Source organism: Erigeron canadensis, chromosome 3, assembly GCF_010389155.1.
Source record: "Erigeron canadensis isolate Cc75 chromosome 3, C_canadensis_v1, whole genome shotgun sequence".
In the NCBI taxonomy this organism is placed as follows: Eukaryota; Viridiplantae; Streptophyta; class Magnoliopsida; order Asterales; family Asteraceae; genus Erigeron; species Erigeron canadensis.
This window is the reverse complement of record NC_057763.1, coordinates 36,012,346-36,035,996: the sequence shown is the minus strand read 5'-3', so window position 1 is coordinate 36,035,996 and position 23,651 is coordinate 36,012,346. Positions and strand designations below refer to the sequence as shown.

Below are 23,651 nucleotides of genomic sequence, written 5' to 3'. Positions count from 1 at the left end.
GTGTTGAAAATATGTAATATTTTTACTTAGCACCCCTTAAAATATTTCAACACACTACCCCATAACATTAATGATTAATTTACACTACCAATCCTTTATTCTTTAATATATTTTCATTAACCATTTACATCAATTATTCACACCACTCGACGCCGTCTCCACCACCAACACTCGGCCCCCCACTACAACGGCATTGTAACGACCACCGCCTCATTTCGCAGGTAACGTGCTAGTTAATATTAATAATAATACAATGCTTTGGCAAGATGCCGAAACATAAACAAAAGAGTACAATTACAATAAGAAAGATGGACTAATTACAATAAGAAACATAACATATGTTTGTTAGATCGAGCTATGGTTTTCATGTATAACATCCATTGATGTTGCAATAAGAATCACTTTGTGTTTTTATCATAGTTGAAGCTTGTGTGTGCAACCATCTCTATAATTGATGTTTTTAAGCATCTCATGATATAGTCATATATGCTGATGTTGCGTTATAACATTTACTATATATGCAACAATAGTGGCGGATCCAGAAAATTGTGATGGTGGGGTGAAAATTTTTTTCCTTAATCCAACAGCTTCACCTAAACAGCCTTAAATTAGCAATAAAAACAACACCAAAATCATCATTCAAACAACAACAAAATCAAAATACAAATGACATCAAAACCTCGCCTAAACAGCCTTAAATCAATAGGAAAATCAACACCAAAATATTGGATTATTAGGAGGGTATTCGAGAGTCTTGTGTCTGATACATGCATGGTTCGAGCTCCACATACTACCTAATTGGATGTCACTGTGTTGTATCTCGAATGCTAACTATTAAATAATAACTCGTTGTTTAAAAACAATGGCATAAAATTGGATTGAGATCCTTTCAAGTTCAAATGAACTTTATAGGTAATTTTATGGGATTTTAACCATTGGATTAAAATCAACTTTTAAGATTAAAAAGTCATCATTAAATCTTAATCCTTGATTTTAAATCTTATCTCGGAGCTAAGACAGCAATACACCCACGTGATCACGTTCTTTCTTAAATAATTAATTGTGATTCTACAATTTCTTTTTCCAAAAATCATGAGTTTGTTTAGTTGGGCTGGGTTCATTTTGAATTTTGGGTTGGGGTCGTTCTAAGTAAGTTATCAAAAATAGTGATATTGGGCTTGAGTTGGTTGGGTTCATCAGCTAGCCCCCTTTTACACTGTTGGATCCTCCTCCGTGTAACAACTTTGATGTTGAGCATTTCGGATATATAGACTTATAGAGTATGCAAGGTTTTTATTACAGGTTACATATATACATCCATTAAGATCGACATTATCAAATTCCAGAAAAGATTCAAAGTATGCATTGGAGCAAATAGTTAATACCATTTCATCGAAGCCTTACCGATAAGGAAATCGTCCAAAAATCCAGAAACACCCCATATGTCCCCATTCGATCTATGTTTTTCTCGTTCTCCATTCGTCTCAGTTGATTGAACAGACAGTTTATAAGTAATTATACTATAAAAATAATAGATCTAAAGTTATGTTATAGAGACTAGATGTCATGTGAGAGTTGTGAATTTTGTGATTTAAGGTTGACAAGGTTGAAGCAAGTCATGACTCATGACATTTTCGATTACTTTATATATATATATATATATATATATATATATATATATTTTGAGTTACCAACCTTCTCAAAAAATCACGATAGTAGCTGTTCTTAATGTTCTTTTGATTTATAGTTTACCGTGAAAGTTACATTACTAATTAAAAAGATTTTATGTAATAGTATATTGTTTCATAAAAAGTTGGTAAAAGGTGTACTATTTATGGATCATCTATGTTGTACGCATGTGCATACGTAAGATTTTGGACCATCTCATTCTTCCTTCCCCGCAAAGGCGCAAATATATGATATAGTTTAGATCTATTCAATTATATATTGGCTAATTAAGGCTATAAATTTCAAGAAATGATCCCTGCAGACGTTAAAAATATGCAATTAAATTGTGCACACGTTACAACATGTATGGTTATACAGTGCACAATTTTACGTTATTACAACTACATCATTAATAACTCTGTTATCGGGGTGCTCTATCTTTAACAAACTTAATCAAATGTACACTCCACACATCTGAACTTATGTGATGTAATCCAGTTAAATGGCTAAAATATCCAGCAATATATTGTTTTATAAAACGATTTCTTGTTTTTATTCGTTTTTAATATGAAAAATTCATGTAATGATTATAAGGACAAGTGACTTTTATCCTTTCTCGCCTTCTCGGTGATTTCACGATACGAACAAACAAAACAAGACATTTGTTAGGTTGTTAACACACGAGAATACGAATTTATTACAATATATTACCTCCCTAACCAATGATTTCAACAATGCTAATTGCTTCCACAGTTCCACTTCATAGGGAATTTCCGAACACTCACTTTAATAACTTTATATTGCACAAAGTTGTCGTAACTTTTATATATTATTACTCTTAGTATTATATTACAAAGAAATGAATATCGAGGATGAGATCGAATAACAACTGACAATAAATGAGGTACAATTAATGCAATTAGGCTGGTCTACCTTTTACGTATGTGCGTACGTAGCTATAGGATCACCTCAGCCCCTTCCCCAAGTTAATCGGTTTATTTTATTTTATTCGTTTGTCTAAAAATATATATCATTATTTAACATTATTATGATTATTTCCAACAATAGATCAATTAAAAAGTAAATCCACCAGAAATCATCATCTAAAACTTCTATAAATTTAATTAAAATATGACTTAATTTAGTATGAATTAAACATTCATATCGAACATTCACTATAATTTATTAACTTAATTTAGTTTCACTTAATAAAAACTAGATCTAACTCGTCTGTTGCAACATTATAATAACTGATAATATTATAATAATAATATAATAATAATAATATATGTTATTTTTGACACTCTTAATCCATCAAAAACTAATATTTAATAATTAATTAATAAATATACATAATTATTTAAAATAACACTCGAAAAATATGATATTGATCAAGAGTGATATCTAAGTTCAGGTATATGTTTTTTGTGGATAAAATTCTAAGATGCGCTAGTTTCATATCTAAATTTAAATACATCATATTCACATATTCTCTAAATGAAATCTATTGTTAAAAATAAAATTTTAAAAACTAGCTACAAACTTCGATCTTGATCGCCACGGCAATTAAAATGTATTTGTAAGAATTAGTAATTTTAAAAAAAGAAGTTATTGGAGTGCATTTTAAGTTATACATTTGTATATTGTTTAATGTATATAGGGTAAAAAATTGTAGCAAATTACTATATCAGATCCAGTGCCATATTTATTAATGGTGTTGAAAATTCAAACATTTCGAACATCTTATTGAGCTTAACGTACAAGTTATTACATCATATATCTCATACTCATCAACGCTCCACCAACGTAAGGCGGTATCCCAAGTAGTATATATATGGATGGTCCATTGAACAACTTTTATAAACTAAAACCATAACTCAATAATTAATTAAGTATCACTGAATCAATCATATATATACATACATATAGCTAGTTGGAAAATGGCTGACGAAGTGAAGTTGTATGGGGTCGGAGGAAGTCCATTCGTTTGCAGAGTGAAAATTGCTTTGAGTCTCAAAGGAATCAAATACGAAAACATCGAAGAAGACATCAACAACAAGAGTCCCGACCTTTTAAAGTATAATCCGGTTCATAAGAAGGTACCTGTGTTGGTGCACAATGGAAAGCCAATTTCGGAGTCACTTGTGATCCTCGAGTACATTGATGATGTCTGGAATAAAGGATATCCGATTTTGCCTCAAGATCCATACGAGAAAGCTGTTGCACGATTTTGGGCCAAATTCATCGACGATAAGGTATAGTAGTCAATTAATTATATCGATCGTTGTCTCTAATTTTTGATGCATGTGTAACGTATTTTATGATTAATCATGGTATATCGATATTATATGATATGCATTTAACAATCATTAAAAAAAAAAAAAATTGACTTGACGAATACCGGCCGCTAGTTAATTTTTAATTAATACTTTGACTAATGGATCACTCTGAATACAACTAGGTAGACTAACAAAATGGTTTTTTGTTCTGTCGCACGATAATATATCCAAATTGTTACCGATATATGCACATCACATATTTTTGTGGGGACCAAACTAGTATAGATGTGATATCACCAAGATATTTAGAGAAACTTGACCTCAATATGTCCTTATTTAGGATAAATCTTTTTATTTCAAGGGAGAAGAGACTCTGACTAAAACACGATTTAACACTTCACAGTTCATGACTGATCCACTAAAACATATCGCTTCATTGCCAGTTAAAACCTCAAACTATAACTAAAGTACATAAATGGTCCCTTGTCTATATATGTCTGTGATAGTATCACCATAACTAATCTAATAATTACATATATTGCTATCTATTTGGTTTGTTTAGCTTGTACCGTTATCATTCACGGCTTTTAAGAGCAATGGAGATGAACAAGCTATTGTAGAAGCGTGTGAGCAACTGAAAATACTAGAAAATGAACTTAAAGGTAACAAGTTTTTCGGAGGTGACAATATCAACCTGATTGACATCACTGCCGATCTCTTGGCCTATTGGCTTGGAGCAATTGAAGAAGCTACCGGAATTAAGATTATGACAAAAGAAATGTTTCCGAAATTAACTGAATGGGCTCACAACTTCATCCAATGTGAAGTTGTCAAGGAAATTTTACCTCCAAGAGCACACTTGATTGCACATTTCAAGAAGCGATTTGGTAAGTCGACTTGAGTGTTTTTAAGTTATATACGTAGCTAGCTAGCTAGCTAGTCGATGGCATGGGTGTATTACATATGTTTTGTGTGCTTAAGAGCATGAAGTCTGTGCATAACATCTGTTGATGTTGCCATTAACAAGCAAGGCTTTGTGCTTAATTATTTATGTACGTTGCAATATATAAGTAGCGCTCTTTTTTATATGCTGATCATTTTGTACGTACTCAATATATTATGTACTACTATACTCGTATTTATGTAAGGTTGTTATTGATGATATGATCATGTTAACATTTTGTATGTTATAATACACAAAGGTTCCTTTATCTTGTTCTTTCATATATCATATAATTAAACCTATTACCTATATATATATATATATATATATATATATATATATATATATATATATATATATATATATATATATGTCTCTAGCTAGAAGGTGATTCGATGATATCAAAACAATAGCTACCTACCTGCCTAAAAACAAATTAAAAACAAAACACTACAAAAATGGGTTCACTTAATCGCGAGCATCTGTTAAAATCAAGGAAAAACAATAACCTTAAACGGATAGAGAGAGGAGACACAAAAAGATTAACTCAAAATGTCTCGTCTACTTTTCTTCATTTCAATTCCTACGGAGCCTTTATAATGTTGTTAATTCTTTCCATGAAATATGAGAAACGTACTGTTATATATAGATTAGGCCATATCTTTTGTTTTTTTATAACGAAGTTTGTTTGATATTTCGGCGAAGTGGGTCTAGCGATGATTATGTATATTAATTGTAGGTATGATGCTGATGTGACAAAAAAAATATAAATAAAAAAAAAAGTAAACATTTACAAATGGTCTAAGAATGATGACACGAGTTCGTACCCCGTTTCCCTTCACAATTTCTACCCGGTGTACCTCAAATATATTTTATTAACTAAACTGTCTATGTTAACATAGATGTAAACATTAATAAAGGATTATAGATGCTAGGCACAAAGAGTGTAAAAGACAAAAAAAAAAAATAAAAAAATAAAAAAATTAATTTGTTACCCAATGAAGTTAATTGGAGGCCCAATGGCCTAAAACTACTCCATGTTTTTCAAGTTACAAGATCCGCTTTTTCATTGTTTCCCCGATGTCGTATAACAATTGTATGTTCGGGAAAAAAAAAACGGTAACTCCTAGACCCATTTCCAAACTCCAATTCTTTGGCACACCCCATCCAGAAGCTTTTGAGTCAAACATACCTAAAGCATTTGTTTTCCTATTTCATTAGCTTTGATCTTACCAAAATGCTCCTGAACCATCAACATCTATAACAAGAGTAATACACATGGTCTAGCAAATATATCTCTAACAAATTAATTTACATTATATATCTATTCCTAATAACTTCCAAAAGAATTACACTGCATCGATTACTTATACAATAATAACCTACACTAGTATTACTTGTCGCTGCTACCATCACCGCCAAACACCGTTGCATCATATGGATCCATCCAATATATGGAGTATTTTATTGATTCACGCTTTATTACTTTTTATATGTATAAAGTCACATGCAATTATTTGATTTACATATATATATATGCTTAAAAAAACGGCCATCTCCAGGCAGAGATAAATAGGAACTAGTTAAGTTAATTAAAGGAGGCATGCTAGCTACTGATGATCACGTTACACGTACGTACTGATCGAATAAGCTAGCTAGCTAGAACTTTGGAAATTAATTAATTAATATATATGGCAGAAGACAAAGTAAAGTTGTACGAGGATGGACGAAGTCCATATGTTTGCAGAGTGAAGATTGCTTTGAATCTCAAAGGAATCACATACGAAAACATCATAGAAGATCACAGCAACAAGAGCCCCGACCTCATTAAGTATAACCCTGTTTATAAAAAGGTGCCAGTGTTGGTTCACAACGGAAATCCCATCTCCGAATCACTTGTCATCGTAGAGTACATTGATGATGTCTGGAAAGGCGAGGTTCCGATTTTGCCTCAGGATCCTTATGAGAAAGCGGTTGCTCGATTTTGGGCAAATTTCATTGATGATAAGGTAATTAATTAGTACATATATACTAATAATTAATGATCATATATATTCGCTAGTATTTTTGATTATATATTCCAATATTCCATATGTCTATTTTTTGATTTTAATTACTTTGTGTGGTATATATATATATGTGTGTGTGTTTAGTGCCTGCCTGCAATATACAACGGAATCCGCAGCAATGGAGACGAACAAGCAATGTCAGAAGCTTATAAGCAGCTTCAAATACTAGAAAGCGAGCTCATGATCATCGGAGTCGAAGGTAACAAGTATTTTGGAGGTGACAACATTAACTTGGTTGATATCGCTGCTGTTTTCCTGGCCTATTGGCCTGGAATCATTGAAGAAACATCCGGAATAAATAGCGTCCCGAAAGACAAGTTTCCCAAAATAATTGAATGGGCTAATAACTTGCTGAGCCTTCAAGTTGTCAAGGAAATATTACCTCCAAGATCAGAACTGGTTGTATTTTTCAAGAAGCGATATGGTAATTAAGGTGTAAGAGGACCATCTATATATATAAAGGTCGTCGGTCGTCAAATTAATTTGTGTGTATTAATTATATCGATCAATTCATGTTTTGCTATAACGTACCATATGTTTGTGCTTGTTAAACTTTGAATTTATATATGTGTGGGGTCTATTTCTATTTTCTAACCATTTCAAGGAGGAAAAAAACAAAAGGCAGTGCAGCTTAGTTTTCTGTAAATAAGGTGACCCAATACTATACACGGTCTTCTATAAATGAATTTTTTAAGATGGAAAGTTGTCATAAAAAAACGAATTTCATTAAACAAAGAGAGGTTTAGTTAATCGATCGATCATGACAGTGGAGTAAAAGAAGTTGGTGATCTCTAATAATGTGCGCATGCGGACCCTCAATGTCGAAATCTTGAAACCGTCAAATTAACCACAATTAGGCGGAGCGAAATCTTATTATTAATGGGGGGGAAAAAAATCGTAAAAACCAATCAGCAAACAAAAGGCTACAATTTATTTGGTTGTCTACGTAATCAATCGAAAAGGAATAAGAAAAGTTACAACCATTGTATTGGCTAGTTTCTTCATACATAAACTAAAACGAATATATAATTGTTGTTCTAAAAAAAACAAGGAATATATAATTACGAAACCTCAAAGTTTTTTGCACAAAATAAACATAAACGTACATTACTACAATCAAAATCAATAAAAACTTTTAATCAACATGTGCTTTTTACAGTTACAAATTCCGTAGATGGTTCAGTCACCACACTAAAACTTCCAGACTTTCCGCTAAATAGATCCATGCAAATCATATAGATATATAGATTGTGTTTAACGACGTAAAAGTTGTAGCGATATAAGAAAATGACTAGCCTTTTAATTTCATACAAGTATTAAAAGGAACAAGTAAAACTGATAAATAACTGATATGTTTCTTCTTTTTACTTTCGAACTCGTAATTTTCCAAAGAAACAAAATCTACATCAAATGATAAATATCGTCTCATTGACCGGCCAATGATAAAAATAAAAATAAAAATAGAGAAATAATTGATGTATGTGAGAGGGACAAGATGTGAAGTCCACTTGAAAATAATTTTATAACAAGAGAAAGGTACATGTGCATTGTGACGGTGATGGAGGTGATGATGAAGTGATCTACCTGACGTTCTCCGTCCCCGGATTTAAAAATTCGTTGAAAATATATCGAATGGCCTCTCTAATATAGAACATGAAATTTTAAGAACACCCATATAATTTTTATAATTTATCGATGTACGGTTTTTGAAATAAAAGATTTTAAATGAATTAGATGAACAAAGTTATTTATGGAAAAAAGAGGGAAAAAAATGAGTGGTTGGAGCCCTTGCGTCTGGAAATAGAAGTCATGGGTTCGATCCCCATGCCCAGCAAGGTGCGCTAGAGGTCCTTTTCCTACTTTTGGTAGACCTGGAAGCAGCCTCTCTACCTTTGGTAGGAGTAAGACTGTCTACACATCAACCTCCTCATATATCGTCAAAAATGGTATTGAGACCAAAAACCTGTAGAAGACGTCAACGAGATAGTTATTTACTTTTTAATTAGTTGAATTGAAGACCAAATGACCACCCTGTTTCCACCAACCCACTCGTCACGAGTATCACGCCTGCCAATCAAATATATATATGTACACTAAACCTCACATTATAAAAAGGTGTGTGTTATTATCTCACTGAATCAAATATATATATACACAATGAATTAATGTGGTATATTCATATCACACTATATGAACAGTAAGAATTAGTGGTCTTATTGAGACTAAAACTCATAGGTAATCAAATCGATTTATATATATACAATGACAACGGATGAAGTGAAGTTGTATGCTGATCCACTAAGTGTATTCGCTTGTAGAGTGAAAATTGCTTTGAATATCAAAAATATCAACTACGTAATTGTTGAAGAAGATATCAACAACAAGAGTCCCGATCTTTTGAAGTACAATCCCGTTCATAAGAAGGTGCCCGTCTTGGTACATAATGGAAACCCAATTTCGGAGTCTCTTGTGATCATTGAGTACATTGAAGACCTCTGGAAAGGCATCCCGATTTTGCCTCAAGATCCCTATGAGAAGGCTGTTGCACGATTTTGGGCCAAGTTCATTGACGATAAGGTAATCAATTATATCGTTGTCTCTAAATATTTCTTATGCGTGACGTATTTTATGATGAATCATGGTCTCTTGCCTATATATGCCTATAACATTTGACCGCAAAAGTGAATAAATTTATCATAAAGCAGTACAAATTATATAATGTACAAGTGTTTAATGTACAATTGTGACATATTTTTGGTACGAATATCACCACCCATAATATATTGTACACTAACTAGTCTAGTTACATTATTGTTTATTTGTTTTGTTTAGGTTATACCTGCGTTATTCACTGTTTTTATAAGCAATGGAGATGAACAAGCTATTGCGGAAGCTTGGGAGCAACTAAGAATACTAGAAAATGAGCTCAAAGGCAAGAAATTTTTCGGAGGTGACAATATCAACCTGATTGATATTACTGCTGATCTCTTGGCTTATTGGCTTGGAGCAGCTGAAGAAGCTACTGGAATTAAGATTGTGACAAAAGAAATGTTTCCAAAACTAACCGAATGGGCTGACAACTTCATCCATTGTGAAACTGTCAAGGATATCTTACCTCCTAGAGCACACTTGATTGCACTTTTCAAGAACTGGTTTGGTAAGGCATAGTCCTATTTGACTCGGGTGTTAAGTTATAAAATGATTGATATCTAGTCGATCGCTTTATTTTGCATATATTAATAGGCAAGGCTTAATTTGTGCTTATTGAAGTAATTTGAAGTGTCTTGGTTTATGTTGCAAGTATTGACTTTTATTGGATGCTTTTTTAAGTTTTCCAAACAAAACATGTTACATATATAAGAACTCCTGTATATTATAAGATTGTGAATCATAAATCAAGCATTCATATATTTGCTAACAAACTTAACTTTGAAAATCCAATTAAGTTACTTCTACTTCAGCAAAATAAGTCTTGAGACGTTATAACCTTTTTTCTCGTACAAGATTCAAAGAGTAATGTTACTACTCGTATTTCAATTCATCGCAGCTTTGGACCATTTTTTGTTGAGCCTTTGTGGTTTAGGCGGGTATATCTCGTATTTGATGAACTTCTCCACCTCGACCAATGATCGAAACATCCTTCCGGATGATCCGTGATGGTAAAACTGCATACAAATAGTTAATTACCGCAGGTTATGTACTTATAGGTACAATTTTACAGAAATAGCTAAACTGGAAGGAAAAAAAAATACATTTGCATATATCAGAGTTTAGTATATTATATAACCTTGTCATGAGTTTTATCCGGTCGTTTTCTGGTCTCGACCCTCCACCCCTCTAGTCGAGTATGCACGGATAAATCACACCTTTGAGTCTCCCTGTTTGGGGCCCTCTTACCAACAAACCTTGATAGTCGTTGGCGATACTGCACAAATTAAAAAAATACACGACTTGAGAAAGATGAAAGGAACAGAACTAAATAACTTATAAAATTTGTTTACATATGCACATGAGCATATCATAAAAATGTTTTAAAAAAAAAACAGAAGGTATGAGAAAAGTTACCTTATCCCTTATAAGAATATACTTTATACATTCACTTGGAAGCTCAAACTTTCCATCAACATAATGAACAGTCCAGGATGTTCTTAGGCCTCTTTTATGTTTTCCTTGTGGTTGAATTTGCTCTTGATCATCTTGTGATTGATGTTGTACTAATGTCAATATCCCCTAATATGTATTCAGTGACAAAAAACGTCACTTTACTAGCATTTTGGAAATCGAATAATTTTGTCATATGCTAGCTTACCTTCTCTATAACAAGTGTACTCTTTGAAGTCTCCTGCCTTTTGAATGATATTGGAATGTTTGCTAGTGCTTCCTTATTGATCACAAATTTAAACACATCAATCGTATACAAACAATTATACAGCTAATTTTGTTTATTTATAGATTGTGTACGTATAGACATATGATTATATGAGAGATTTAAGGTGCATACCTCAACCATGTTAACTCTTGCTTTTAATCCAGGTGAACAAGTGGTAGAGATTTTAGGAATTACATTGCCACTCAATGTATGATGTTCTTTCTCATATGAAATCGTTGGTGGCTATATATTACACAAAACAATTTCATGCTTTAGTTAAGCAGAAGTTGCTCATAAAACGTAATGAATATAAACAGAACGATTAACGAAGTTCTTACAAATTTATTCAAATCAAGAACACTCGATTGCTTCTTCATTCGTCTAGGATTGAAGAGATTTTCATTTGGAGACACCATTCTTAAACGAGCCCGTATATCAACAGTTTAGAGCAGCTATCAAGTATTTATAACGTTTTAGTGGGCATCATATCATATGCCAAACATTATCATATAGAAAAAGGAAAATAATCAAATGATAACATTTTAAATGCCAAGATACACTGACCGCCTTTAGTCTTATTAAATGTTATGGCCTTAGCTTAAATTGCTCTATTAAAATTAAAGCTTTCTATATAAAACTATGCAGCAAAAAGTATATTCTGATTGTGTGTTTACTGTGGTGAGATATGTTATAGATGGTTGTGGTAACCCTCCATTAACAGTCTCATTGCAAATATTTTCTTCATTTATGTTTTTAACTTGTTTACCTTATCCTTTTCGAATTGAAGATTATTCATACGTATACTTCTCATAAAAGTTAGCTTGATTGTCATTAAATACTACTTTACCGTGGCATTAGACACCTTGTACTTGTTCCGGCTTCTTGGGGTTTTATCACGGGGACATTTGAACGTCGGTACTATTATACCTTATGTAATTGGATTATAAGAAGTCGCATTATCAATTGACAACCGTTCATTGTACTTCTCCATTTATTTATTTACGTTACCAAATGCGTTAACTATTGCTTTTATGTTAATAGTCATGGAAACGACCTTGGGATACACCATCTAAGTCAAAGACCCGCCCTCCCCTCCTTAAAAGAGAGGACCTCACATTTACCCGTTTACCTTTACCAACAAGACATATTCCAGCTACTGGTGAACTTAATTTGCTTTGCATGATCTGAACAGGTTTAGTGTTATCAATGAATTACACGCAAATCCACATAGTTATCAATTTCAATATATCATTAACAATGAAAATACACAATTCTAACTAAATAAATTATACTCAATAGAATACCAAAATTGGTAAACCAAAACTACAAAATATAGAGACATATGGGAGATTGCTAAAAACTTGCAAGACCAGAAGTTAATATCTGTTTTAATTTCAACTCAAAACATTTAAGGCTCAAGTATTGCATAGTTATTTACAATAACTGTACAAAATGATGAAGAGACTGGAGGAAGGAATACACCAAAAACAATAGACTTGCACATGATGAAAAATCCATCTTTCCCCGCCAATTCCGCACTCCCCCTGACCCAGAATGATAGAAAGAAAAAAAGCGATCAGCAACAAGACAACAAATCAAATATTCAAAATGATCCCCATCAAATGAGACAACAAACTCAGATATAGCATAATTGGCAGGATTGACTTTTAATTTACCATAAATTTTGTGTTTCCAATATAGCTAGTCATAATAGATCAGTAGATAATGAAAATGACACAATTTCAACAGATAAAGCCTAAGAGAAGTAATACTCGGTATGTCCAGAGAAGTTCGTAGCATCTCCATCTTTTCTATCAAGTTTCAGAACACAATTTACCGGCATATTCATTAGCTTAAATCAAACACATATACATACAAGATATTAATAGGAATAGTCATGGTATAATAAAAAAAAATTACTGGCCTAAATAAGAAAGCAAACAATCTAGGAACATTTGCAATTGATAAAGTCTACTATATTCACTTGTACATATCTTTCTTGAGATCCTTAAAAGGCTGCTTCGTATAGATTATTTAAACTCAAAAAAACCTACAGCTTAAGTACCGTTCCCGTTTTGGTCATCTTAGACAATAATACTAACAAAAAACACAAAGTTAGTAGAACTAATGTGTTTTTTCCAAAGAAAAGCTAGAAGGACATGATGCTAACTAAGGACCACAACAATTCCTTGATCCTCTTAATATATGTTTTGGTGATTAACAAGGATATAAGCAATAATATTACCTATTTCGAGTTTAAATGCTTTTAGCATATATAAACTCGAAAATAAGCAGAAAAATATAAAAAGGAGAAACAAGGGATTAAGAACAGACCTCCAGTAGAGATCATCTACTATGAATCCAATCTACAGCATTAGAAAAGCACCTATTGATGTTTGATGCAGCACTTTCGAACTCCGATCGAGTCCATGAGAAGCAACCTACAAACAGCAGTATCAATATTAAAAAACCAATAATCCACAAAGAGTATCTAAGAAATTGTATTATGGTTAATATACATAAACTTGTCAGTCAGGTTTCATTAGTTATCAAGTTTTTTGGTTAACCTTATATGTTAGGTATCACAACTTATTCCTATATTCAACTGTCTCACTGACTCGGAGAATAAAACTACTTATGAGCTTTGGACCAATTAATAATTTCTGCTTAAAGAAGTCATAGATGGCCCTTGGACCTTCTAATTCCCAAACCAGTTTCAAGAAGACTAAACAGGTTTAGTTTATGTCATTTCAAATAGGAGTGTAAACTCGTGATACCATGTAGCTTAGGGATGCATAGCGTTCCTCATTCAAATATAATGGCTTTCCCCTGTTCATTTCAATGTCCTGCAAAAGTAGATAAAACAGAAATAGATTTGTCAATAAAGAAACTTAAACGGCACCCAACTAAAACTATGTGATACAGCATATGTATATGTGTTGATATGTATATGCATGCAAACACACTCATTCGCCAAATTTACACATACTCTGTAAATAAATTTTCTTTTTAAGATGATGTACTATAAACTTCTAAAAACGTATAGAACGTAACTTTGTCTTACCTCTTCACCAAATGCATCGAGGTAAGGAGACGGCCAACGTGCCTGACGTGCAGATCTTTGAAGTAATATTGTAGTTTTCTACAATCACAAGTTTCAATATATGGTATCAGAAAATAATGCTTAAACGAGAACTATTCGCTGAACCCACTTTAAGCTTGCCATGAAAGATGTTATCCACTTGGTGAGACTTACCCTAATTAATAGAAAGATGCCAGTACCAGCACCACAAGACATTGCATGAGTTTGGCACTTGTTATTCCTGATAAGCAATGATTCATGTTATACTTATATTAATATAAATAAAAATAACATAATGATCTTAATCAACCTTAACACAAACCTGCAGCATGTCTTCCAGCTTGGTGAGCATAATTTACCACACAACAAGCATAATGCAGGTTCATCCTGAACAGCTCCACAGTCGACACATTTCTGTTTTATGTACCTGAAGACAGAGGCACCATCAAAACCAATGAAGACCAAACTCAAGTAGAAGCAAAACCAACTTTTGGTAATAACAGTAACCACCTTTGCAAGAGATCTTGATAGAGGTAAGGCAAAACCATCAACTTGAAAGGGACTACAGGAGTTGAGTACAAAACCCCTGAAGGAGCACGAACTTCATATTTTGCAGCTAAGTGATGTAACCATTTAAACACCAAAGAACGTGACATGTCATCAGCAACTATGTTGTCTAATGGTGGAATCTTAAACAGCTTCTTCAAATCTTCATATTCAACAGACTCTTCTGCAGAGGCATAAGCAAAGTCCATCGTGTGCGCCCCACTAAATGGTACTAAACTTGACGAGTTCATTAATTTCCAAAGGAGTGCACATCTTCTCAGAAAAGGAAAGGTCAAGCTTCGAACTATCTCCTTTATATCACTAGAAGTATCAACATAACTCGAAACAAAATATTGACTTAAGAATCTATGTTCACCCATAAATTTTAATATGTCAGTGACAAGAGAATCATGGCAAGCAATATCATTCACAGTACCGTCATTCCTACCACAATAGGTTATTACAGCCTACAAAACAGAAACAATAAAGATTCAAAATATTAGCAGGCTATAGGGGACTTGGATCAAAAGAAGTAATAATAGATTAGAGCAGAAAAGACACCTGAGTTATGGAGACAACATAGCACATATGGACAAGAGGTAAGAACGATTTCTCAGATGACATTAATGGCACCGGAAGACAGAAGAGGATCCACATTAAAGTTGTAAAAGCATCAGATGCAAGAACAGGATTGGATGCCATTGACCAAAATTGAACATCGGGAAATTGTATGCCATTATCAGCATTTTCCAACATGCACATCATATTTTCTGAAAATGAAAAAAAAAACGACATGATTAATTTTGCAAAATCGTAAAATCTTAAGGTAGTTCACTAAGATCTGTATAATCACTAAAATTATACCTCCACCTCTGTGGCCGTAACTGGGTGATTCATTAATAGTATCAGCACAGCATATAGACCTTGCAAATAGTTGAATACCCCTTAATCTTAAGAGAACATCAAGTGAACTTTGGACACGCATATTGTGCACAATTTTAAGCAATAAGGACAAAATAAAACCACTGGAGGATCTTAATTCCTCATACAAGGCACTTGTGCTAATATTGGTAGCTGAAGAAGTCCTTTCGGATCGAGCTGCAATTTCTGTAGATACAAGAGAATATTTGAGTGTATCCCACATGATCACTGAGTCACTTAACCGGTTCGATCCTGAGATTTTATCGTTTCCTGGGAAATACATTTCACGTAGTAGACGAACCGCAGATTCAATATTTGTGCCTAGTCCTCCTTTGCGAGACACTGGAAATAATTTGAGAAACTCATTTCTTCTAGAAACATCAGCTGCAGCTTGCAGAAGAGATAGGGATTGTCTAAGGAGAGAAACATCATAAGCATCTGTGGGGGAAAGGCTTAGACTTTTTAATGGCCCATTGTCCTTCGGTCTTTCTTTAGGCAAATCAGGTAAGACGGAATTTGCAAGTCCCCGACAAACAGGACATAAAAACTCCCCCTGAACATCAAGGATATATGTTAGTAAGAAATTATTAGAATCAAAAATGAAAAAGTAGTTTTTAACTACATGCACCTGATCTGGATCCACAATATGACCACCTTCAAAATCAAGTCTTCTTGTATACCTACAAAAAGCATGGCCAGAGAAATATTAAATTTTACAATGGCATGATTCAGAAAAAATAAGACAGACATTTTGAAGAAATTTACCTTTCCTTCAGTGATCTTAGATATCGATCAAGGCAACCCTGATGCACAGCATGCCCACATGAAGAAACATAAATCCCATTGCAATCTGAAGGTCCAAAACCATCAGATGGAAGATGTGAAGTTACTGAACTAGGTTGTGCCTTACTGCGGGACCCGGCAGTTTCTGAGGGTGATGGATTATTCAATATTTCATCGGATAAAGAAGCGATGTACTTCCCGAGCAACAGAGATTCATTTGAAGTACTGCTTGAACTAAACTCGGAAGCTGGTATATCCTTAGCCTTTATCAACACATCTGACTGCACCGAGTCAATTTCCATAACATTCAGAATCTGAGTGTACATATTTTCTTCAAATGCCTCACCCAACGATATGCTTGGTTGACTGCTATCATGTGATGTTTGAGGAAAATGTATATTTTTCAGAGATGGAAAACGAACTTTTATAAATTCCAGAAATGCATCAACCTCTCTTGGCTGGCCAGTGGAAGCAAATTCATTAATTGCATTTTGAACCAAATCCATTAACTGGGGCGATGATATAGTTTCCGAACTGCTTGAAGATTGAATACTCAACATGTCATCACTAGGAGCGACTTGCTCCTTGTCCTTCCCAGATCTGTTAACTTGTTTTTCCCATGACGGGGGACCTTTATCAAGTAAACCCGCAACCCTCGATTTCTGGTATCATGAATTCAGGTAATGGAAGTATTATCCTCAACCGTCAATGACTAAATGGAAATCACATTTTTGTTATAAAAAGAAGATATAACTTGATCACTAACCTGGAGAAGAATTAAAAAAGAAACGGGGGACTTGGAACTGGCATCATGACAAAGAGAGCATATTACTCGGTCAGGTCCATCTGATTCATTTGCAACATCAGAAATACATTCTTCAGTGTCATTTGAATAATTTAACCCACTTTCTCCTGCTAAGTTTATGGTCTCCATGAACTTTGACTGCTGTGCCTTCATTTTTTCCTGAATGTAACATAGTTGAAATCAAAATTTTATTGGTAGCATGTATAAAATATATGGAACACTGTAATTGAATGGAATCTAACCATTATTGCAGCTTGTCTCTCACGTGCTTTTGCCTTCCGTTTATCACTATCAGAAATAGAAGCACTGCTATTAGCATCACTCGAATGAGATAGCTGGTTAACAACTTCAGGAGCTAGTATCTGTAGTTTTGTAAGGCATCCAGAGTCCAGCTCAGCAAACTTCTGAAGAAGATTCTTGATCAAAGAAGAAAGGTCGAACCCACCATTCTCCATAGAATTGTACAGATTCTCTCTTTTATTTATCCTCATTAATGACACAAGAAGAGACAATAAGCTTTGATTGTCATATCCATCATTTAATCCTGTAGATATTTCCTCACTAGCAAAAGCTAGAAGAGGAATCGAGCTAGCTAGATCACCACACTGGATCTGCACTTGAGAAATGTCTAAGGCTAGTGATAGCAAGTGTAATGATGTTATAAGGACACCATCAGGAGCACGTGATGCCATCAACTTGTCAGTAAAAAGTGCATAAAAAAGAACAGCTCGGGTAATCTGCAGAACTGTTTTACAAATTGCTACTTTTGCTATCCCATTAAGAGGAGGGTAACTATGCGTCCATTTTGGTAGCTGATTGGTCAATGCAGAAACATTACAAAACCTCAGGTATCTTTCTTCTGCAACTTGCAAGTCCCGTGAGTTCCAACGAGGATGATACAAATCTAATTCTTTCCAGTATTCTAAACGCAATTTATACATTCCCTACAACACATTATTTGCTGTAATAAGTACATGAAATGAATTTAATTAGACATTATGAAGACAAACCTTTTATAAACCATTACCTGTTTGATTCCAGATGGAGACATGTATTCGGCTACAGTGTCCAGAATTTGTTGAAATTCATTAACTTTGGAAAGGTCACGAGGAAGGGATTTAACCAATTGGCTATGAGTAGCATTTCCAGTGGATAGCTTATAAATTAACTCACGTTGTAGACATTGAGCTGTAGTTAACCCACAGAATCGCCTTTCTTTAACTATCTGTATGATGAGATTTAGCATCTCCTGCATTAAAACTGCTTCATACCTGAAAATATTATTCCACATTTAATTTGCATCATAACCTATGAAATTACATTTTTTGTGTGTGATCATACTCCTTAGAGATTTTCTTAGCCTGAGGCGGAAAATTCTACATAATCGTAAGATCAATAGCTACATCCTACACTTTAAAACACATACAAAGAAGGACTACCCTTGCATATATATTGGACTAGAAGAATATCATCCAAGACTAGAATTAATAGGAACCAAGTTGAAAGAAGAAAATATTAAAATTACAATAAAGATGATAAGCGACAGGAATTTATTATATAAGAATATAGAGCATGCAAAATTAAGCAAATGAAACTTATAACTTTTACTTCTCAAACGTTGCCTAATGGTGAAATTTCAAATCATGATACTTCTGAACAATGACATGGTTGCCGTTTTGCAAATTACACACAAGATGACCATTGGACAGCTATCTTGGTGATAAGCACTATATTGGGTCTGAACCACCAGATATTTCACTCCAGCACTCCACCAGAAGTCAGAACACAACTCACTTTTAGAATATATGTGGAGAAAGGCATATTCAATGAATGAATTATAAAAATATGTTTTAATCATAACTATTACCCACTCATTGATCGTTATTTGAACAAATTTTAAATGAGTAATACTAACTAAAAAACTAAAATAGGAAACTTGCCCGTTGAATACATTAGTTATTGATAATTACTCGTACTATTTATTAGAAGACTCCTTGAAATTGTCAAGCCGGGACATCATCAGAAATTGTAAAATTTTCAAATAATAACCTACTGTCCTTCTCTTTTCTAGTAATTCCATAAGAAAAGAATCCAAAGTCAAACTAGATAATACGTAGAATTGACAGTTAGACAAATAAGTAAAAGTGGATCTTGTTTTTCTTTTTTTTGTAAAACAGGTTCTTTTAGCTTAGAACCTAATTCAAACAATGCCAAGTTCAATTATATCAAAGATAAAAACGAGTATATAAAGGTCTGAACAGGTGCCACTTGTTGAACTTGCTATGAGGATCTAACAAACAGTGAAATAGGACAGCCAAAGTTAACCAGAGTTATAAATTACGTACTCATTAGCTCTTTCCAGATCCAATGAAAGATAGCTTGAGAGACCAAAACGTTCGAGAATTCTAACAATATAAAGATCTGCTGGAGCTAATGCAGCACAGCACTGTAGAAGAAATAAATCAAGTTCCAAGCCCTGCTCAGACCTGCAATGACAAAACAGAGGAAGACATTGATTATTAGTCACTACTAGAAGTTTCCACCGGACAGAATTAGATTTTTTTTTCCCTACCAGCGAACAGAACGATACCACTCATAAGATAATATTGCAGCATCTCCGTTTTTCCGCCACATTCCAGCATGAACTTCACTACAGAAAACTCTAATTCGCAGAGGATGTTCCATGACAAAAGCAGAGAAACCATATGGGTGGCAACCACCTAATACATGGCCAAAGAAATCCCCATATTGGGTTGATGAATCAGCAGAAGCAACAATCAAACCTGGGAGCGTAGATTCACCGTAGCACCTCTTCAACGCTCTTTGTAACACCAACGAGAGTAAACGGTGCAATGGAATGTGTACTGATATATCCTGTGTACTCACATCATATCGAATTTCTGGCCAATCTGCCAAACTCAAAACCTCTAATGTGTTTGTAGATTCTCCTCCTTCCATAAGATGATCGCCAAAACCTGCAGAAATGGTATCATTTGACCCGGTCAAATGTTGAGCACCCAAACCTGCAGCAATAGTTTTTCCCTTTCTAAACATAGCAAGTGTTCTCTTTAACTGAAAGAAATTACTACCAGAAAAGTGATTTCTTCTTAAATTTAAGAGAGTGGGAACACCTCCTAACGGGTTGTCAACTTTCAACCAGCTTTCAATTTCCCGTAAACACTCGAACATCAACCATGAAATTGAAGATAAGACTGCAACGCTATCAGTATCCCCATCAACCATCTTCATTTCACAATCTAATGAAGAACCCTTTACGGTCGCACTAGAAACAGAGCTTTCTTGAGATAGTCTGCCAACCTTTGAATGTCTTACACCATCTTGCTCATCAATATCCTGCTTATTTATGGTGGAAGCTGCCTCATCTTCCGTAGAAAATGCTCCAGCCACTAATAAAGCATGAATATTTGCAATGGAGTGTCCCAAGACAAAAGGCAGATGCATGTTGTCGTTTTCTTCTTCAATATGAGTATTGATTTCTCTTTTTTGCGGGCTCATTCCTTGCACAAATGCCAACAGTTTCATCCATGTTCTTGAAATGTCACGCCGGTCACATGTTATGTATTTTGGTATGGTAGAGTGGCTCATGACAAACCGGATATCTTCGACAACACGGTGCGTTGTTTCATACAAGTTTCCCCATTTGGAAACCTAAGAAGAAAATTTTAATGACGCACAAAATTAGAGAACAAAAGTTTAGACAAAAAATTAGTAAAAGTTAAATCTACCTGTAATCGATGATCTTCTTGAGAACAGGAACTGAATATATTGCTCAAACATTCAAACAGCATGGCTAAAAGATCCATTTCTTTAACGAGACGGGGAGTTAGAGTAGGAACGGTTAAGATTTGGACAGAAAATGTTGGCAGTAGTGGATACTTCCTGAAAACAGCATCTTTACACTGTTCTACAGCTTCATTTATGACCATCGGATAATACTTTAAAAAAGCCTTTGCAAATTCATACTTGAAAAAAGGGTCACTGAGCAGTTTCAAAAGGAATTCCTGAAGCTTACGGACAGTATCCACGCTTAAAAACTTTTCTGACCTTACAAGAAAATCCAATAGACTATCCATAGAGCATAATCTTCCAGAGACAAAACTAAGCAAACTCTCACTGCATTTACAAAATTCCATAAGCATGTCAACTACTGCCGATGTTAGCACATCTGCAACCTTTATTGGTTCTGCAGCAGTATCATCAGAAGAAGGCCCATTTTGATGGTTACTCTCCGCACATGATAGTTTGTTTTTCCAGCGACCAAGAAGACAATCTAAAACAGGGCCTAAACTCTTTGCAACATCTTCTTGAAGTGGTTGTATTTGTTCGGCTCCTTTATGTTTAGAACAAAATCCACTGCGGTTCCATGCTGTCACGTCCCCACAATCACAGCATCCACCACCCGTGTATATGATGGAGTAATCATGGTCCTTGTGGTTACCATTTTGGAAACACGGGACACAAATTGCACATGTGGGGTCATGTTCACATGTTCTACACCGGTATGCTATATCATTATGACCCCACACAGACCCACAAACACCACGCTGCCCTACATTCATCAAAGCCAACCGTTGTAGCATGTCCTTAGGATCACATTCAAACATTAACCACTGCAACCAACACATACTTTCATGTAGTATATCTTCAATGATAGGATTTGCATGTGCTTCCATAGCACTCTCCATTTCAGTATCAGTTGGCAAAACTGCATTCACGATTTCTTGTAACCGAAAATCATATTCTTTAACATATGCTATTAACCCACACTGCAGTTGCTCAAGGTTCTTCTCAGGAACTTTTATCAGGGCAAGCCTCTGACACAAAAACAAAATAGAAATGATTTACATTTAAAACCTGAAGAACTAAATATCAAAACACATATACACCAACAAAGATATAAAGATATAAATAGAAAAAAAAAACAAACAAACACATAAAACATACAAAAAACCATATAATTCTACCAATCAAAAGAAAATATTATTCGAGTATAATTTCCTAAAGCTTGTGTGATCATAAAAGAAAAAATTCAATTCAAGAAGCAACAATAAGACCAGCAAGAAATACCGAATTCCACAAAAATGTGGATACAGGGAGGTAAGATATACAGTCAAACCCCCACCCAAGTTAGGAAGACTACTTCCAGAAAATCCTTTGGCTTAAAAAATGTTTTAATAAGCATCATATATATATAATGTGCACAAAAGGAGTGATTATTATCCTTTTAAGATAAGTCTTCACGGTACCAAGAAAACAATGAACCTAAACACTAATTTATACCCAATAGGTACAGAAAAAAAAACTTAAACTATATTCTTAGGGCTGTGGTTAACACTTAACAAGCAATACAGTGTTGTACATGGTGGCTAATTAATATTTTAATAAACCTAAACCTAAAAATAAAGAATGGCACCTTCAATATAGACCTAAAAACTGAATAGCACAAGAATGCCAAGATTCCCAAATCAACATACAAAATGGTAACAACTAAATTACTGTTTTTTACTAATAAAGATACAAACTTTATCCAAAATTCACTAAAAAACTACACATACAACACAAAAAGCCAACAAAAAATTACAATTTTCGATACATACTCATGTCCTGATAATCATCAATTTCAACAATGCGCAAATTTCACTACAAAATTAAGGTCAAAAAAAAAAAATACCCTGAGAACACGATCTTGTGGAGAGAAAAAAGGGGTATTGGATTCAGAGGGAGGAGGAGGAGGAGAAGCTGAATCAATTTCCATGTTGAAAAGAAATTTAAGAATCCAATCGGCGCAATAACAGTTGCCGATTTTACCACTGTAACGCCCCAGCGCTGAGACACTCTTGCGATTGCATATATAGATATATATTTTTTGTTGTGAATGAATATAATAAAGATAAAGGTACTGTATTAGTATAAATAAATCTTGGAAAACGAAAGTTAAAACAAGTGCAGTTGAGAAAGAACCTAAATGAGGGCTCTCAAAGATGAAAGGACTGATTGCGTGCGAAAAATCAATCCTTTTTTTATAACTTTTTTTTTTAACTTTCCTTTTGTATTCATTATTATTTTTAGATTAAGATTTAACTTGAAGTTGAAAGAAACTTGACCTTTAGATTAAAATCAAATGTTAAAATTCAAAGTTGATATTTAAATCTTGATTTTTAATTT

At 34.0% G+C, this 23,651-nt stretch overlaps 5 protein-coding genes across 8 annotated transcripts in view; 4 read left to right on the top strand and 1 right to left on the bottom strand.

Moving 5' to 3' along the window:
- The window catches only part of LOC122590454 (probable glutathione S-transferase), a 96,677-nt gene extending 96,282 nt beyond the window's left edge, over positions 1–395 (top strand). Inside the window, exon 3 of the mRNA XM_043762656.1 lies at positions 343–395. The gene's annotated coding sequence lies outside the window, so the exon portion shown is untranslated. The remainder of the gene's footprint in view (positions 1–342) is intronic.
- Positions 396–3,523: 3,128 nt separating this feature from the next.
- Positions 3,524–5,033, top strand: LOC122590455 (glutathione S-transferase U8-like). Its single transcript, XM_043762657.1, has 2 exons — positions 3,524–3,923; positions 4,510–5,033. Exons 1-2 carry the CDS (start codon positions 3,609–3,611, stop codon positions 4,846–4,848), a joined length of 654 nt encoding a protein of 217 aa, XP_043618592.1. The 5' UTR covers positions 3,524–3,608; the 3' UTR covers positions 4,849–5,033.
- Positions 5,034–6,581: 1,548 nt separating this feature from the next.
- LOC122590458 (probable glutathione S-transferase) lies at positions 6,582–7,391 on the top strand. The gene is made up of 2 exons (XM_043762661.1): positions 6,582–6,899; positions 7,044–7,391. The coding sequence occupies exons 1-2, from the start codon at positions 6,582–6,584 to the stop codon at positions 7,389–7,391; spliced, it is 666 nt and encodes a 221-aa protein (XP_043618596.1).
- Positions 7,392–9,115: 1,724 nt separating this feature from the next.
- On the top strand, positions 9,116–10,296 carry LOC122590457 (probable glutathione S-transferase). Its single transcript, XM_043762660.1, has 2 exons — positions 9,116–9,536; positions 9,792–10,296. The coding sequence occupies exons 1-2, from the start codon at positions 9,222–9,224 to the stop codon at positions 10,125–10,127; spliced, it is 651 nt and encodes a 216-aa protein (XP_043618595.1). The 5' UTR covers positions 9,116–9,221; the 3' UTR covers positions 10,128–10,296.
- A 2,382-nt stretch (positions 10,297–12,678) lies between these two features.
- On the bottom strand, positions 12,679–23,461 carry LOC122590674 (E3 ubiquitin-protein ligase PRT6). 4 transcript variants are annotated; one of them, XM_043762846.1, is made up of 19 exons: positions 23,158–23,327; positions 21,212–22,300; positions 20,555–21,134; positions 20,038–20,440; positions 19,811–19,951; positions 18,493–18,736; positions 17,708–18,409; positions 17,427–17,624; positions 16,643–17,322; positions 16,506–16,557; positions 15,821–16,430; positions 15,518–15,726; positions 14,921–15,423; positions 14,733–14,837; positions 14,585–14,651; positions 14,393–14,470; positions 14,106–14,174; positions 13,663–13,769; positions 12,679–12,872 (listed from the first exon to the last, which is right to left on the bottom strand). In XM_043762846.1, the coding sequence occupies exons 1-18, from the start codon at positions 23,239–23,241 to the stop codon at positions 13,695–13,697; spliced, it is 5,889 nt and encodes a 1,962-aa protein (XP_043618781.1). In that variant the 5' UTR covers positions 23,242–23,327; the 3' UTR covers positions 12,679–12,872; positions 13,663–13,694. The 4 variants fall into 4 exon arrangements, with proteins under 4 accessions (XP_043618781.1, XP_043618782.1, XP_043618783.1 ...); XM_043762847.1 differs by having other exon boundaries at positions 20,597–21,134; XM_043762848.1 differs by having other exon boundaries at positions 20,038–21,134; positions 23,158–23,461.
- Between the last annotated feature and the right edge of the window lie 190 nt (positions 23,462–23,651).

Excerpts from the sequence above, each read along its gene's own strand:
- LOC122590455 (XM_043762657.1), top strand. The coding sequence starts at position 3,609 with ATGGCTGACGAAGTGAAGTTGTATGGGGTCGGAGGAAGTCCATTCGTT. Across the intron at positions 3,924-4,509 it reads CCAAATTCATCGACGATAAG|CTTGTACCGTTATCATTCAC; the intron begins GTATAGTAGTCA and ends TGGTTTGTTTAG.
- LOC122590458 (XM_043762661.1), top strand. The coding sequence starts at position 6,582 with ATGGCAGAAGACAAAGTAAAGTTGTACGAGGATGGACGAAGTCCATAT. Across the intron at positions 6,900-7,043 it reads CAAATTTCATTGATGATAAG|TGCCTGCCTGCAATATACAA; the intron begins GTAATTAATTAG and ends GTGTGTGTTTAG.
- LOC122590457 (XM_043762660.1), top strand. The coding sequence starts at position 9,222 with ATGACAACGGATGAAGTGAAGTTGTATGCTGATCCACTAAGTGTATTC. Across the intron at positions 9,537-9,791 it reads CCAAGTTCATTGACGATAAG|GTTATACCTGCGTTATTCAC; the intron begins GTAATCAATTAT and ends TGTTTTGTTTAG.
- LOC122590674 (XM_043762848.1), bottom strand. The coding sequence starts at position 23,241 with ATGGAAATTGATTCAGCTTCTCCTCCTCCTCCTCCCTCTGAATCCAAT. Across the intron at positions 22,301-23,157 it reads CACAAGATCGTGTTCTCAGG|AGGCTTGCCCTGATAAAAGT; the intron begins GTATTTTTTTTT and ends TTTTTGTGTCAG. Across the intron at positions 21,135-21,211 it reads AAGAAGATCATCGATTACAG|GTTTCCAAATGGGGAAACTT; the intron begins GTAGATTTAACT and ends TTTTCTTCTTAG.